This window comes from Ammodytes marinus (assembly GCF_949987685.1).
Source record: "Ammodytes marinus genome assembly, chromosome: 12".
NCBI lineage: Eukaryota > Metazoa > Chordata > Actinopteri > Uranoscopiformes > Ammodytidae > Ammodytes > Ammodytes marinus.
Genome location: NC_137216.1, coordinates 11058067 through 11072020, shown reverse-complemented (window position 1 = coordinate 11072020; position 13954 = coordinate 11058067). Strand labels below are relative to the sequence as shown.

The window sequence follows — 13954 nt, the reverse complement described above, 5'->3', positions numbered from 1 at the left end:
AGGCTACTTGATTTGTTTTACCTACACTGAGGGAAATGAATGAGGTGTAAATTGTGATTAGTTTGAGGTTTGCACTTAAGGACAGGTGGACGTGTGCTTTGTTAACGTTTAAAATTGAAGTAGACAGTGCAACTATATCTCAAAACATAGTCCACCTCTTAATGATAAGTCCACCAGCGTACTTGCTGCAAAGGTTTTTATTTTGTGTCTTCCTTTTTTTCTCAGTTGACACTGCCAAAAAGGACATCGTATTCCTTCTAGATGGTTCTGATGGCACGAGGAATGACTTCCCTGCCATGCGTGAGTTTGTTGAGAGAGTGGTGGAAAAACTCAATGTGGAAGAAAACAAAGACCGCGTTGCTGTGGTTCAGTACAGCAGAGATGCAGAGGTCAATTTCTATCTAAACACGTACACCAAAAGAGAGGATGTTGTGGATTCACTCAGAGGGCTGAGACACAGAGGAGGTAGGCCCCTCAACACCGGGGCAGCCCTTCAATACGTCAGGGACAACGTCTTTACAAACTCCTCCGGGAGTAGGCGCCTGCAAGGTGTTCCGCAGATGTTGATCTTGCTGAATGGTGGAAGGTCCTCTGACAATGTAGACACCCCAGCCTCTGCTCTCAAACAGCAGGGCATCTCTGTGATTGGCATTGGAACAAGGAGCTCTGACAGCAGAGAGTTGCAGAAGATATCATTTGACCCTAGTTATGCTCTATCAGTGTCTGAGTTTACTGACCTGCCCAGTGTCCAGGAACAGCTCTCGGCTGTAATGAGCACAGTGCTAGCGAGGGCCATGCCAATGACACCAACAGTACCTGGTAAGAGCGCAACTGGTTTTTACATTCCAAAATTCTGGTAGGAGGCAAATTGAAATGTGTTAAGGTGTATTTAACTGCTGTAAGTTGAGGTCAGCCAGTGAGACTTTGACAAAACAGGTATGCCAGCATTAACATAGTAAGCTGAAAACGTGAAAGTTAGACTAGGTCATCAGAGTTTCACACAGGCCACTACTGACGCGTGAACCTAAATATGTTTCAAATGTTATGTTCCCTAGCGGAGAGACGGCCACAAGGAAAGGATGTTGTGTTCTTGTTGGATGGATCTGATGGTACTAGAACGGGATTCCCGGCTATGCGAGACTTTGTCCAAAGAATAGTACAGACACTCAGTGTGGATGACAGCAAAGACCGTGTCTCAGTGGTTCAGTACAGCAAAGATCCAGCTGTCCAATTCTATCTGAACACGTACACGACAAAAGGCGAGATACTTGACACTGTCAGAGGTTTGAGGCACAAAGGTGGAAGACCCCTTAATACTGGAGCAGCACTCCAGTACTTGAGGGATAATGTCTTCACGGCTTCTGCCGGAAGTAGGCGCCCGGAAGGGGTTCCACAAGTTCTAATATTGCTAAGTGGTGGAAGGTCTTATGACAGCGTTGATGCACCAGCCTCTGCTCTCAAACAGCTGGGTGTCTTGACCTTTGCTATTGGAACCAGGAGCTCTGATAGCAGAGAACTGCAAAAGATATCCCAGGATCCCAGTTATGCTCTATCGGTGTCTGAATTTACTGACCTTCCCAGTGTCCAACAGCAACTTCAGTCCTCCATGGAGGCTGTGGTTATTGAAGTCACTCCAGAATCACCAACTGTACTTGGTATGTAAACAAGCCTACCTCTTGCTTGCCTGAAAGGCTACTTGATTTGTTTTACCTACACTGAGGGAAATGAATGAGGTGTAAATTGTGATTAGTTTGAGGTTTGCACTTAAGGACAGGTGGACGTGTGCTTTGTTAACGTTTAAAATTGAAGTAGACAGTGCAACTATATCTCAAAACATAGTCCACCTCTTAATGATAAGTCCACCAGCGTACTTGCTGCAAAGGTTTTTATTTTGTGTCTTCCTTTTTTTCTCAGTTGACACTGCCAAAAAGGACATCGTATTCCTTCTAGATGGTTCTGATGGCACGAGGAATGACTTCCCTGCCATGCGTGAGTTTGTTGAGAGAGTGGTGGAAAAACTCAATGTGGAAGAAAACAAAGACCGCGTTGCTGTGGTTCAGTACAGCAGAGATGCAGAGGTCAATTTCTATCTAAACACGTACACCAAAAGAGAGGATGTTGTGGATTCACTCAGAGGGCTGAGACACAGAGGAGGTAGGCCCCTCAACACCGGGGCAGCCCTTCAATACGTCAGGGACAACGTCTTTACAAACTCCTCCGGGAGTAGGCGCCTGCAAGGTGTTCCGCAGATGTTGATCTTGCTGAATGGTGGAAGGTCCTCTGACAATGTAGACACCCCAGCCTCTGCTCTCAAACAGCAGGGCATCTCTGTGATTGGCATTGGAACAAGGAGCTCTGACAGCAGAGAGTTGCAGAAGATATCATTTGACCCTAGTTATGCTCTATCAGTGTCTGAGTTTACTGACCTGCCCAGTGTCCAGGAACAGCTCTCGGCTGTAATGAGCACAGTGCTAGCGAGGGCCATGCCAATGACACCAACAGTACCTGGTAAGAGCGCAACTGGTTTTTACATTCCAAAATTCTGGTAGGAGGCAAATTGAAATGTGTCAAGGTGTATTTAACTGCTGTAAGTTGAGGTCAGCCAGTGAGACTTTGACAAAACAGGTATGCCAGCATTAACATAGTAAGCTGAAAACGTGAAAGTTAGACTAGGTCATCAGAGTTTCACACAGGCCACTACTGACGCGTGAACCTAAATATGTTTCAAATGTTATGTTCCCTAGCGGAGAGACGGCCACAAGGAAAGGATGTTGTGTTCTTGTTGGATGGATCTGATGGTACTAGAACGGGATTCCCGGCTATGCGAGACTTTGTCCAAAGAATAGTACAGACACTCAGTGTGGATGACAGCAAAGACCGTGTCTCAGTGGTTCAGTACAGCAAAGATCCAGCTGTCCAATTCTATCTGAACACGTACACGACAAAAGGCGAGATACTTGACACTGTCAGAGGTTTGAGGCACAAAGGTGGAAGACCCCTTAATACTGGAGCAGCACTCCAGTACTTGAGGGATAATGTCTTCACTGCTTCTGCCGGAAGTAGGCGCCCGGAAGGGGTTCCACAAGTTCTAATATTGCTAAGTGGTGGAAGGTCTTATGACAGTGTTGATGCACCAGCCTCTGCTCTCAAACAGCTGGGTGTCTTGACCTTTGCTATTGGAACCAGGAGCTCTGATAGCAGAGAACTGCAAAAGATATCCCAGGATCCCAGTTATGCTCTATCGGTGTCTGAATTTACTGACCTTCCCAGTGTCCAACAGCAACTTCAGTCCTCCATGGAGGCTGTGGTTATTGACGTCACTCCAGAATCACCAACTGTACTTGGTATGTAAACAAGCCTACCTCTTGCTTGCCTGAAAGGCTACTTGATTTGTTTTACCTACACTGAGGGAAATGAATGAGGTGTAAATTGTGATTAGTTTGAGGTTTGCACTTAAGGACAGGTGGACGTGTGCTTTGTTAACGTTTAAAATTGAAGTAGACAGTGCAACTATATCTCAAAACATAGTCCACCTCTTAATGATAAGTCCACCAGCGTACTTGCTGCAAAGGTTTTTATTTTGTGTCTTCCTTTTTTTCTCAGTTGACACTGCCAAAAAGGACATCGTATTCCTTCTAGATGGTTCTGATGGCACGAGGAATGACTTCCCTGCCATGCGTGAGTTTGTTGAGAGAGTGGTGGAAAAACTCAATGTGGAAGAAAACAAAGACCGCGTTGCTGTGGTTCAGTACAGCAGAGATGCAGAGGTCAATTTCTATCTAAACACGTACACCAAAAGAGAGGATGTTGTGGATTCACTCAGAGGGCTGAGACACAGAGGAGGTAGGCCCCTCAACACCGGGGCAGCCCTTCAATACGTCAGGGACAACGTCTTTACAAACTCCTCCGGGAGTAGGCGCCTGCAAGGTGTTCCGCAGATGTTGATCTTGCTGAATGGTGGAAGGTCCTCTGACAATGTAGACACCCCAGCCTCTGCTCTCAAACAGCAGGGCATCTCTGTGATTGGCATTGGAACAAGGAGCTCTGACAGCAGAGAGTTGCAGAAGATATCATTTGACCCTAGTTATGCTCTATCAGTGTCTGAGTTTACTGACCTGCCCAGTGTCCAGGAACAGCTCTCCGCTGTAATGAGCACAGTGCTAGCGAGGGCCATGCCAATGACACCAACAGTACCTGGTAAGAGCGCAACTGGTTTTTACATTCCAAAATTCTGGTAGGAGGCAAATTGAAATGTGTTAAGGTGTATTTAACTGCTGTAAGTTGAGGTCAGCCAGTGAGACTTTGACAAAACAGGTATGCCAGCATTAACATAGTAAGCTGAAAACGTGAAAGTTAGACTAGGTCATCAGAGTTTCACACAGGCCACTACTGACGCGTGAACCTAAATATGTTTCAAATGTTATGTTCCCTAGCGGAGAGACGGCCACAAGGAAAGGATGTTGTGTTCTTGTTGGATGGATCTGATGGTACTAGAACGGGATTCCCGGCTATGCGAGACTTTGTCCAAAGAATAGTACAGACACTCAGTGTGGATGACAGCAAAGACCGTGTCTCAGTGGTTCAGTACAGCAAAGATCCAGCTGTCCAATTCTATCTGAACACGTACACGACAAAAGGCGAGATACTTGACACTGTCAGAGGTTTGAGGCACAAAGGTGGAAGACCCCTTAATACTGGAGCAGCACTCCAGTACTTGAGGGATAATGTCTTCACTGCTTCTGCCGGAAGTAGGCGCCCGGAAGGGGTTCCACAAGTTCTAATATTGCTAAGTGGTGGAAGGTCTTATGACAGTGTTGATGCACCAGCCTCTGCTCTCAAACAGCTGGGTGTCTTGACCTTTGCTATTGGAACCAGGAGCTCTGATAGCAGAGAACTGCAAAAGATATCCCAGGATCCCAGTTATGCTCTATCGGTGTCTGAATTTACTGACCTTCCCAGTGTCCAACAGCAACTTCAGTCCTCCATGGAGGCTGTGGTTATTGACGTCACTCCAGAATCACCAACTGTACTTGGTATGTAAACAAGCCTACCTCTTGCTTGCCTGAAAGGCTACTTGATTTGTTTTACCTACACTGAGGGAAATGAATGAGGTGTAAATTGTGATTAGTTTCAGGTTTGCACTTAAGGACAGGTGGACGTGTGCTTTGTTAACGTTTACAATTGAAGTAGACAGTGCAACTATATCTCAAAACATAGTCCACCTCTTAATGATAAGTCCACCAGCGTACTTGCTGCAAAGGTTTTTATTTTGTGTCTTCCCTTTTTTTCTCAGTTGACACTGCCAAAAAGGACATCGTATTCCTTCTAGATGGTTCTGATGGCACGAGGAATGACTTCCCTGCCATGCGTGAGTTTGTTGAGAGAGTGGTGGAAAAACTCAATGTGGAAGAAAACAAAGACCGCGTTGCTGTGGTTCAGTACAGCAGAGATGCAGAGGTCAATTTCTATCTAAACACGTACACCAAAAGAGAGGATGTTGTGGATTCACTCAGAGGGCTGAGACACAGAGGAGGTAGGCCCCTCAACACCGGGGCAGCCCTTCAATACGTCAGGGACAACGTCTTTACAAACTCCTCCGGGAGTAGGCGCCTGCAAGGTGTTCCGCAGATGTTGATCTTGCTGAATGGTGGAAGGTCCTCTGACAATGTAGACACCCCAGCCTCTGCTCTCAAACAGCAGGGCATCTCTGTGATTGGCATTGGAACAAGGAGCTCTGACAGCAGAGAGTTGCAGAAGATATCATTTGACCCTAGTTATGCTCTATCAGTGTCTGAGTTTACTGACCTGCCCAGTGTCCAGGAACAGCTCTCGGCTGTAATGAGCACAGTGCTAGCGAGGGCCATGCCAATGACACCAACAGTACCTGGTAAGAGCGCAACTGGTTTTTACATTCCAAAATTCTGGTAGGAGGCAAATTGAAATGTGTTAAGGTGTATTTAACTGCTGTAAGTTGAGGTCAGCCAGTGAGACTTTGACAAAACAGGTATGCCAGCATTAACATAGTAAGCTGAAAACGTGAAAGTTAGACTAGGTCATCAGAGTTTCACACAGGCCACTACTGACGCGTGAACCTAAATATGTTTCAAATGTTATGTTCCCTAGCGGAGAGACGGCCACAAGGAAAGGATGTTGTGTTCTTGTTGGATGGATCTGATGGTACTAGAACGGGATTCCCGGCTATGCGAGACTTTGTCCAAAGAATAGTACAGACACTCAGTGTGGATGACAGCAAAGACCGTGTCTCAGTGGTTCAGTACAGCAAAGATCCAGCTGTCCAATTCTATCTGAACACGTACACGACAAAAGGCGAGATACTTGACACTGTCAGAGGTTTGAGGCACAAAGGTGGAAGACCCCTTAATACTGGAGCAGCACTCCAGTACTTGAGGGATAATGTCTTCACTGCTTCTGCCGGAAGTAGGCGCCCGGAAGGGGTTCCACAAGTTCTAATATTGCTAAGTGGTGGAAGGTCTTATGACAGTGTTGATGCACCAGCCTCTGCTCTCAAACAGCTGGGTGTCTTGACCTTTGCTATTGGAACCAGGAGCTCTGATAGCAGAGAACTGCAAAAGATATCCCAGGATCCCAGTTATGCTCTATCGGTGTCTGAATTTACTGACCTTCCCAGTGTCCAACAGCAACTTCAGTCCTCCATGGAGGCTGTGGTTATTGACGTCACTCCAGAATCACCAACTGTACTTGGTATGTAAACAAGCCTACCTCTTGCTTGCCTGAAAGGCTACTTGATTTGTTTTACCTACACTGAGGGAAATGAATGAGGTGTAAATTGTGATTAGTTTGAGGTTTGCACTTAAGGACAGGTGGACGTGTGCTTTGTTAACGTTTAAAATTGAAGTAGACAGTGCAACTATATCTCAAAACATAGTCCACCTCTTAATGATAAGTCCACCAGCGTACTTGCTGCAAAGGTTTTTATTTTGTGTCTTCCTTTTTTTCTCAGTTGACACTGCCAAAAAGGACATCGTATTCCTTCTAGATGGTTCTGATGGCACGAGGAATGACTTCCCTGCCATGCGTGAGTTTGTTGAGAGAGTGGTGGAAAAACTCAATGTGGAAGAAAACAAAGACCGCGTTGCTGTGGTTCAGTACAGCAGAGATGCAGAGGTCAATTTCTATCTAAACACGTACACCAAAAGAGAGGATGTTGTGGATTCACTCAGAGGGCTGAGACACAGAGGAGGTAGGCCCCTCAACACCGGGGCAGCCCTTCAATACGTCAGGGACAACGTCTTTACAAACTCCTCCGGGAGTAGGCGCCTGCAAGGTGTTCCGCAGATGTTGATCTTGCTGAATGGTGGAAGGTCCTCTGACAATGTAGACACCCCAGCCTCTGCTCTCAAACAGCAGGGCATCTCTGTGATTGGCATTGGAACAAGGAGCTCTGACAGCAGAGAGTTGCAGAAGATATCATTTGACCCTAGTTATGCTCTATCAGTGTCTGAGTTTACTGACCTGCCCAGTGTCCAGGAACAGCTCTCGGCTGTAATGAGCACAGTGCTAGCGAGGGCCATGCCAATGACACCAACAGTACCTGGTAAGAGCGCAACTGGTTTTTACATTCCAAAATTCTGGTAGGAGGCAAATTGAAATGTGTTAAGGTGTATTTAACTGCTGTAAGTTGAGGTCAGCCAGTGAGACTTTGACAAAACAGGTATGCCAGCATTAACATAGTAAGCTGAAAACGTGAAAGTTAGACTAGGTCATCAGAGTTTCACACAGGCCACTACTGACGCGTGAACCTAAATATGTTTCAAATGTTATGTTCCCTAGCGGAGAGACGGCCACAAGGAAAGGATGTTGTGTTCTTGTTGGATGGATCTGATGGTACTAGAACGGGATTCCCGGCTATGCGAGACTTTGTCCAAAGAATAGTACAGACACTCAGTGTGGATGACAGCAAAGACCGTGTCTCAGTGGTTCAGTACAGCAAAGATCCAGCTGTCCAATTATATCTGAACACGTACACGACAAAAGGCGAGATACTTGACACTGTCAGAGGTTTGAGGCACAAAGGTGGAAGACCCCTTAATACTGGAGCAGCACTCCAGTACTTGAGGGATAATGTCTTCACTGCTTCTGCCGGAAGTAGGCGCCCGGAAGGGGTTCCACAAGTTCTAATATTGCTAAGTGGTGGAAGGTCTTATGACAGTGTTGATGCACCAGCCTCTGCTCTCAAACAGCTGGGTGTCTTGACCTTTGCTATTGGAACCAGGAGCTCTGATAGCAGAGAACTGCAAAAGATATCCCAGGATCCCAGTTATGCTCTATCGGTGTCTGAATTTACTGACCTTCCCAGTGTCCAACAGCAACTTCAGTCCTCCATGGAGGCTGTGGTTATTGACGTCACTCCAGAATCACCAACTGTACTTGGTATGTAAACAAGCCTACCTCTTGCTTGCCTGAAAGGCTACTTGATTTGTTTTACCTACACTGAGGGAAATGAATGAGGTGTAAATTGTGATTAGTTTGAGGTTTGCACTTAAGGACAGGTGGACGTGTGCTTTGTTAACGTTTAAAATTGAAGTAGACAGTGCAACTATATCTCAAAACATAGTCCACCTCTTAATGATAAGTCCACCAGCGTACTTGCTGCAAAGGTTTTTATTTTGTGTCTTCCTTTTTTTCTCAGTTGACACTGCCAAAAAGGACATCGTATTCCTTCTAGATGGTTCTGATGGCACGAGGAATGACTTCCCTGCCATGCGTGAGTTTGTTGAGAGAGTGGTGGAAAAACTCAATGTGGAAGAAAACAAAGACCGCGTTGCTGTGGTTCAGTACAGCAGAGATGCAGAGGTCAATTTCTATCTAAACACGTACACCAAAAGAGAGGATGTTGTGGATTCACTCAGAGGGCTGAGACACAGAGGAGGTAGGCCCCTCAACACCGGGGCAGCCCTTCAATACGTCAGGGACAACGTCTTTACAAACTCCTCCGGGAGTAGGCGCCTGCAAGGTGTTCCGCAGATGTTGATCTTGCTGAATGGTGGAAGGTCCTCTGACAATGTAGACACCCCAGCCTCTGCTCTCAAACAGCAGGGCATCTCTGTGATTGGCATTGGAACAAGGAGCTCTGACAGCAGAGAGTTGCAGAAGATATCATTTGACCCTAGTTATGCTCTATCAGTGTCTGAGTTTACTGACCTGCCCAGTGTCCAGGAACAGCTCTCGGCTGTAATGAGCACAGTGCTAGCGAGGGCCATGCCAATGACACCAACAGTACCTGGTAAGAGCGCAACTGGTTTTTACATTCCAAAATTCTGGTAGGAGGCAAATTGAAATGTGTTAAGGTGTATTTAACTGCTGTAAGTTGAGGTCAGCCAGTGAGACTTTGACAAAACAGGTATGCCAGCATTAACATAGTAAGCTGAAAACGTGAAAGTTAGACTAGGTCATCAGAGTTTCACACAGGCCACTACTGACGCGTGAACCTAAATATGTTTCAAATGTTATGTTCCCTAGCGGAGAGACGGCCACAAGGAAAGGATGTTGTGTTCTTGTTGGATGGATCTGATGGTACTAGAACGGGATTCCCGGCTATGCGAGACTTTGTCCAAAGAATAGTACAGACACTCAGTGTGGATGACAGCAAAGACCGTGTCTCAGTGGTTCAGTACAGCAAAGATCCAGCTGTCCAATTCTATCTGAACACGTACACGACAAAAGGCGAGATACTTGACACTGTCAGAGGTTTGAGGCACAAAGGTGGAAGACCCCTTAATACTGGAGCAGCACTCCAGTACTTGAGGGATAATGTCTTCACTGCTTCTGCCGGAAGTAGGCGCCCGGAAGGGGTTCCACAAGTTCTAATATTGCTAAGTGGTGGAAGGTCTTATGACAGTGTTGATGCACCAGCCTCTGCTCTCAAACAGCTGGGTGTCTTGACCTTTGCTATTGGAACCAGGAGCTCTGATAGCAGAGAACTGCAAAAGATATCCCAGGATCCCAGTTATGCTCTATCGGTGTCTGAATTTACTGACCTTCCCAGTGTCCAACAGCAACTTCAGTCCTCCATGGAGGCTGTGGTTATTGACGTCACTCCAGAATCACCAACTGTACTTGGTATGTAAACAAGCCTACCTCTTGCTTGCCTGAAAGGCTACTTGATTTGTTTTACCTACACTGAGGGAAATGAATGAGGTGTAAATTGTGATTAGTTTCAGGTTTGCACTTAAGGACAGGTGGACGTGTGCTTTGTTAACGTTTACAATTGAAGTAGACAGTGCAACTATATCTCAAAACATAGTCCACCTCTTAATGATAAGTCCACCAGCGTACTTGCTGCAAAGGTTTTTATTTTGTGTCTTCCCTTTTTTTCTCAGTTGACACTGCCAAAAAGGACATCGTATTCCTTCTAGATGGTTCTGATGGCACGAGGAATGACTTCCCTGCCATGCGTGAGTTTGTTGAGAGAGTGGTGGAAAAACTCAATGTGGAAGAAAACAAAGACCGCGTTGCTGTGGTTCAGTACAGCAGAGATGCAGAGGTCAATTTCTATCTAAACACGTACACCAAAAGAGAGGATGTTGTGGATTCACTCAGAGGGCTGAGACACAGAGGAGGTAGGCCCCTCAACACCGGGGCAGCCCTTCAATACGTCAGGGACAACGTCTTTACAAACTCCTCCGGGAGTAGGCGCCTGCAAGGTGTTCCGCAGATGTTGATCTTGCTGAATGGTGGAAGGTCCTCTGACAATGTAGACACCCCAGCCTCTGCTCTCAAACAGCAGGGCATCTCTGTGATTGGCATTGGAACAAGGAGCTCTGACAGCAGAGAGTTGCAGAAGATATCATTTGACCCTAGTTATGCTCTATCAGTGTCTGAGTTTACTGACCTGCCCAGTGTCCAGGAACAGCTCTCGGCTGTAATGAGCACAGTGCTAGCGAGGGCCATGCCAATGACACCAACAGTACCTGGTAAGAGCGCAACTGGTTTTTACATTCCAAAATTCTGGTAGGAGGCAAATTGAAATGTGTTAAGGTGTATTTAACTGCTGTAAGTTGAGGTCAGCCAGTGAGACTTTGACAAAACAGGTATGCCAGCATTAACATAGTAAGCTGAAAACGTGAAAGTTAGACTAGGTCATCAGAGTTTCACACAGGCCACTACTGACGCGTGAACCTAAATATGTTTCAAATGTTATGTTCCCTAGCGGAGAGACGGCCACAAGGAAAGGATGTTGTGTTCTTGTTGGATGGATCTGATGGTACTAGAACGGGATTCCCGGCTATGCGAGACTTTGTCCAAAGAATAGTACAGACACTCAGTGTGGATGACAGCAAAGACCGTGTCTCAGTGGTTCAGTACAGCAAAGATCCAGCTGTCCAATTCTATCTGAACACGTACACGACAAAAGGCGAGATACTTGACACTGTCAGAGGTTTGAGGCACAAAGGTGGAAGACCCCTTAATACTGGAGCAGCACTCCAGTACTTGAGGGATAATGTCTTCACTGCTTCTGCCGGAAGTAGGCGCCCGGAAGGGGTTCCACAAGTTCTAATATTGCTAAGTGGTGGAAGGTCTTATGACAGTGTTGATGCACCAGCCTCTGCTCTCAAACAGCTGGGTGTCTTGACCTTTGCTATTGGAACCAGGAGCTCTGATAGCAGAGAACTGCAAAAGATATCCCAGGATCCCAGTTATGCTCTATCGGTGTCTGAATTTACTGACCTTCCCAGTGTCCAACAGCAACTTCAGTCCTCCATGGAGGCTGTGGTTATTGACGTCACTCCAGAATCACCAACTGTACTTGGTATGTAAACAAGCCTACCTCTTGCTTGCCTGAAAGGCTACTTGATTTGTTTTACCTACACTGAGGGAAATGAATGAGGTGTAAATTGTGATTAGTTTGAGGTTTGCACTTAAGGACAGGTGGACGTGTGCTTTGTTAACGTTTAAAATTGAAGTAGACAGTGCAACTATATCTCAAAACATAGTCCACCTCTTAATGATAAGTCCACCAGCGTACTTGCTGCAAAGGTTTTTATTTTGTGTCTTCCTTTTTTTCTCAGTTGACACTGCCAAAAAGGACATCGTATTCCTTCTAGATGGTTCTGATGGCACGAGGAATGACTTCCCTGCCATGCGTGAGTTTGTTGAGAGAGTGGTGGAAAAACTCAATGTGGAAGAAAACAAAGACCGCGTTGCTGTGGTTCAGTACAGCAGAGATGCAGAGGTCAATTTCTATCTAAACACGTACACCAAAAGAGAGGATGTTGTGGATTCACTCAGAGGGCTGAGACACAGAGGAGGTAGGCCCCTCAACACCGGGGCAGCCCTTCAATACGTCAGGGACAACGTCTTTACAAACTCCTCCGGGAGTAGGCGCCTGCAAGGTGTTCCGCAGATGTTGATCTTGCTGAATGGTGGAAGGTCCTCTGACAATGTAGACACCCCAGCCTCTGCTCTCAAACAGCAGGGCATCTCTGTGATTGGCATTGGAACAAGGAGCTCTGACAGCAGAGAGTTGCAGAAGATATCATTTGACCCTAGTTATGCTCTATCAGTGTCTGAGTTTACTGACCTGCCCAGTGTCCAGGAACAGCTCTCCGCTGTAATGAGCACAGTGCTAGCGAGGGCCATGCCAATGACACCAACAGTACCTGGTAAGAGCGCAACTGGTTTTTACATTCCAAAATTCTGGTAGGAGGCAAATTGAAATGTGTTAAGGTGTATTTAACTGCTGTAAGTTGAGGTCAGCCAGTGAGACTTTGACAAAACAGGTATGCCAGCATTAACATAGTAAGCTGAAAACGTGAAAGTTAGACTAGGTCATCAGAGTTTCACACAGGCCACTACTGACGCGTGAACCTAAATATGTTTCAAATGTTATGTTCCCTAGCGGAGAGACGGCCACAAGGAAAGGATGTTGTGTTCTTGTTGGATGGATCTGATGGTACTAGAACGGGATTCCCGGCTATGCGAGACTTTGTCCAAAGAATAGTACAGACACTCAGTGTGGATGACAGCAAAGACCGTGTCTCAGTGGTTCAGTACAGCAAAGATCCAGCTGTCCAATTCTATCTGAACACGTACACGACAAAAGGCGAGATACTTGACACTGTCAGAGGTTTGAGGCACAAAGGTGGAAGACCCCTTAATACTGGAGCAGCACTCCAGTACTTGAGGGATAATGTCTTCACGGCTTCTGCCGGAAGTAGGCGCCCGGAAGGGGTTCCACAAGTTCTAATATTGCTAAGTGGTGGAAGGTCTTATGACAGTGTTGATGCACCAGCCTCTGCTCTCAAACAGCTGGGTGTCTTGACCTTTGCTATTGGAACCAGGAGCTCTGATAGCAGAGAACTGCAAAAGATATCCCAGGATCCCAGTTATGCTCTATCGGTGTCTGAATTTACTGACCTTCCCAGTGTCCAACAGCAACTTCAGTCCTCCATGGAGGCTGTGGTTATTGAAGTCACTCCAGAATCACCAACTGTACTTGGTATGTAAACAAGCCTACCTCTTGCTGGCCTGTCCTTAACTATATCGGTATTGATATCAGAATTTTTTTTATGTATTTTACTTTTCACCCGCCCTGCTTCTTATGCTGCTTGTCCTAATGAATTCATGTGACAGTTTTTACTGTATTCCAAATATGAGTTTTTAATATATTGTAATTTTATTGAGATCTTGAGATCTATTGAGATCTACACATGACATATTGGCATGGAAATATGTACGTTCCTATCAACATCATGACAACTTGAAGAACATTAATTAAATCATCAGGACTCCTCAAACTACAAAGACATTCTTAATTTTGAAGAGAATCTTGATTCTGAATGATACAACATTTCAGGACTCATCTTAAACCCTCACTGATGCGTCTTTTCTGCCTCTTTTCCATGGCCTCTTTTCCACTTTTCCATGACATTGGCAGCAATCAGTTGCTCTTTTTTCACATTCTTGATCTTCT

General features: G+C 45.9%; 9 protein-coding genes across 14 annotated transcripts in view; all 9 read left to right on the top strand.

Annotated features, from left to right (window-relative positions):
• The window catches only part of LOC307258107 (collagen alpha-3(VI) chain-like), an 86475-nt gene that overhangs the window by 51634 nt on the left and 20887 nt on the right, over positions 1-13954 (top strand). Inside the window, exon 1 of one of the 6 annotated variants that reach the window (XM_080037522.1) lies at positions 11058-11791. The exons of the other annotated variants lie outside the window; for them this stretch is intronic. Within the exon in view, the coding sequence (XP_079893648.1) occupies positions 11167-11791 (625 nt within the window). The 5' untranslated portion in view covers positions 11058-11166. Of the gene's footprint in view, positions 1-11057; positions 11792-13954 lie in introns of those variants that run through there. 6 annotated transcript variants of the gene reach the window in all.
• Positions 162-869, top strand: LOC307258379 (collagen alpha-3(VI) chain-like; the record flags this gene model as incomplete). Its single annotated transcript, XM_080037902.1, has 1 exon — positions 162-869. One exon carries the CDS (start codon positions 162-164, stop codon positions 858-860), a length of 699 nt encoding a protein of 232 aa, XP_079894028.1. The 3' UTR covers positions 861-869.
• Positions 928-1663, top strand: LOC307258378 (collagen alpha-3(VI) chain-like; the record flags this gene model as incomplete). Its single annotated transcript, XM_080037901.1, has 1 exon — positions 928-1663. Exon 1 carries the CDS (start codon positions 1031-1033, stop codon positions 1661-1663), a length of 633 nt encoding a protein of 210 aa, XP_079894027.1. The 5' UTR covers positions 928-1030.
• LOC307258377 (collagen alpha-3(VI) chain-like) lies at positions 1851-2549 on the top strand (the record flags this gene model as incomplete). The annotated part of the gene is made up of 1 exon (XM_080037900.1): positions 1851-2549. One exon carries the CDS (start codon positions 1851-1853, stop codon positions 2547-2549), a length of 699 nt encoding a protein of 232 aa, XP_079894026.1.
• Positions 2622-3367, top strand: LOC307258111 (collagen alpha-3(VI) chain-like). The gene has a single exon (XM_080037525.1). The coding sequence runs from the start codon at positions 2720-2722 to the stop codon at positions 3350-3352; it is 633 nt and encodes a 210-aa protein (XP_079893651.1). The 5' UTR covers positions 2622-2719; the 3' UTR covers positions 3353-3367.
• Positions 6902-8583, top strand: LOC307258110 (collagen alpha-3(VI) chain-like). Its single transcript, XM_080037524.1, has one exon. It carries the CDS (start codon positions 7788-7790, stop codon positions 8418-8420), a length of 633 nt encoding a protein of 210 aa, XP_079893650.1. The 5' UTR covers positions 6902-7787; the 3' UTR covers positions 8421-8583.
• LOC307258109 (collagen alpha-3(VI) chain-like) lies at positions 8591-9315 on the top strand. Its single transcript, XM_080037523.1, has one exon. It carries the CDS (start codon positions 8608-8610, stop codon positions 9304-9306), a length of 699 nt encoding a protein of 232 aa, XP_079893649.1. The 5' UTR covers positions 8591-8607; the 3' UTR covers positions 9307-9315.
• On the top strand, positions 9445-11005 carry LOC307258376 (collagen alpha-3(VI) chain-like). Its single transcript, XM_080037899.1, has 2 exons — positions 9445-10101; positions 10362-11005. The coding sequence occupies exons 1-2, from the start codon at positions 9477-9479 to the stop codon at positions 10994-10996; spliced, it is 1260 nt and encodes a 419-aa protein (XP_079894025.1). The 5' UTR covers positions 9445-9476; the 3' UTR covers positions 10997-11005.
• Positions 11970-13488, top strand: LOC307258967 (collagen alpha-3(VI) chain-like; the record flags this gene model as incomplete). Its single annotated transcript, XM_080038660.1, has 2 exons — positions 11970-12644; positions 12881-13488. Exons 1-2 carry the CDS (start codon positions 11987-11989, stop codon positions 13486-13488), a joined length of 1266 nt encoding a protein of 421 aa, XP_079894786.1. The 5' UTR covers positions 11970-11986.

Coding starts and splice junctions, on each gene's coding strand:
- LOC307258376 (XM_080037899.1), top strand. CDS start 9,477: ATGTTTCAAATGTTATGTTCCCTAGCGGAGAGACGGCCACAAGGAAAG. Junction 10,102..10,361: donor AGAATCACCAACTGTACTTG/GTATGTAAACAA, acceptor TTTTTTTCTCAG/TTGACACTGCCAAAAAGGAC.
- LOC307258109 (XM_080037523.1), top strand. CDS start 8,608: ATGATAAGTCCACCAGCGTACTTGCTGCAAAGGTTTTTATTTTGTGTC.
- LOC307258110 (XM_080037524.1), top strand. CDS start 7,788: ATGTTTCAAATGTTATGTTCCCTAGCGGAGAGACGGCCACAAGGAAAG.
- LOC307258111 (XM_080037525.1), top strand. CDS start 2,720: ATGTTTCAAATGTTATGTTCCCTAGCGGAGAGACGGCCACAAGGAAAG.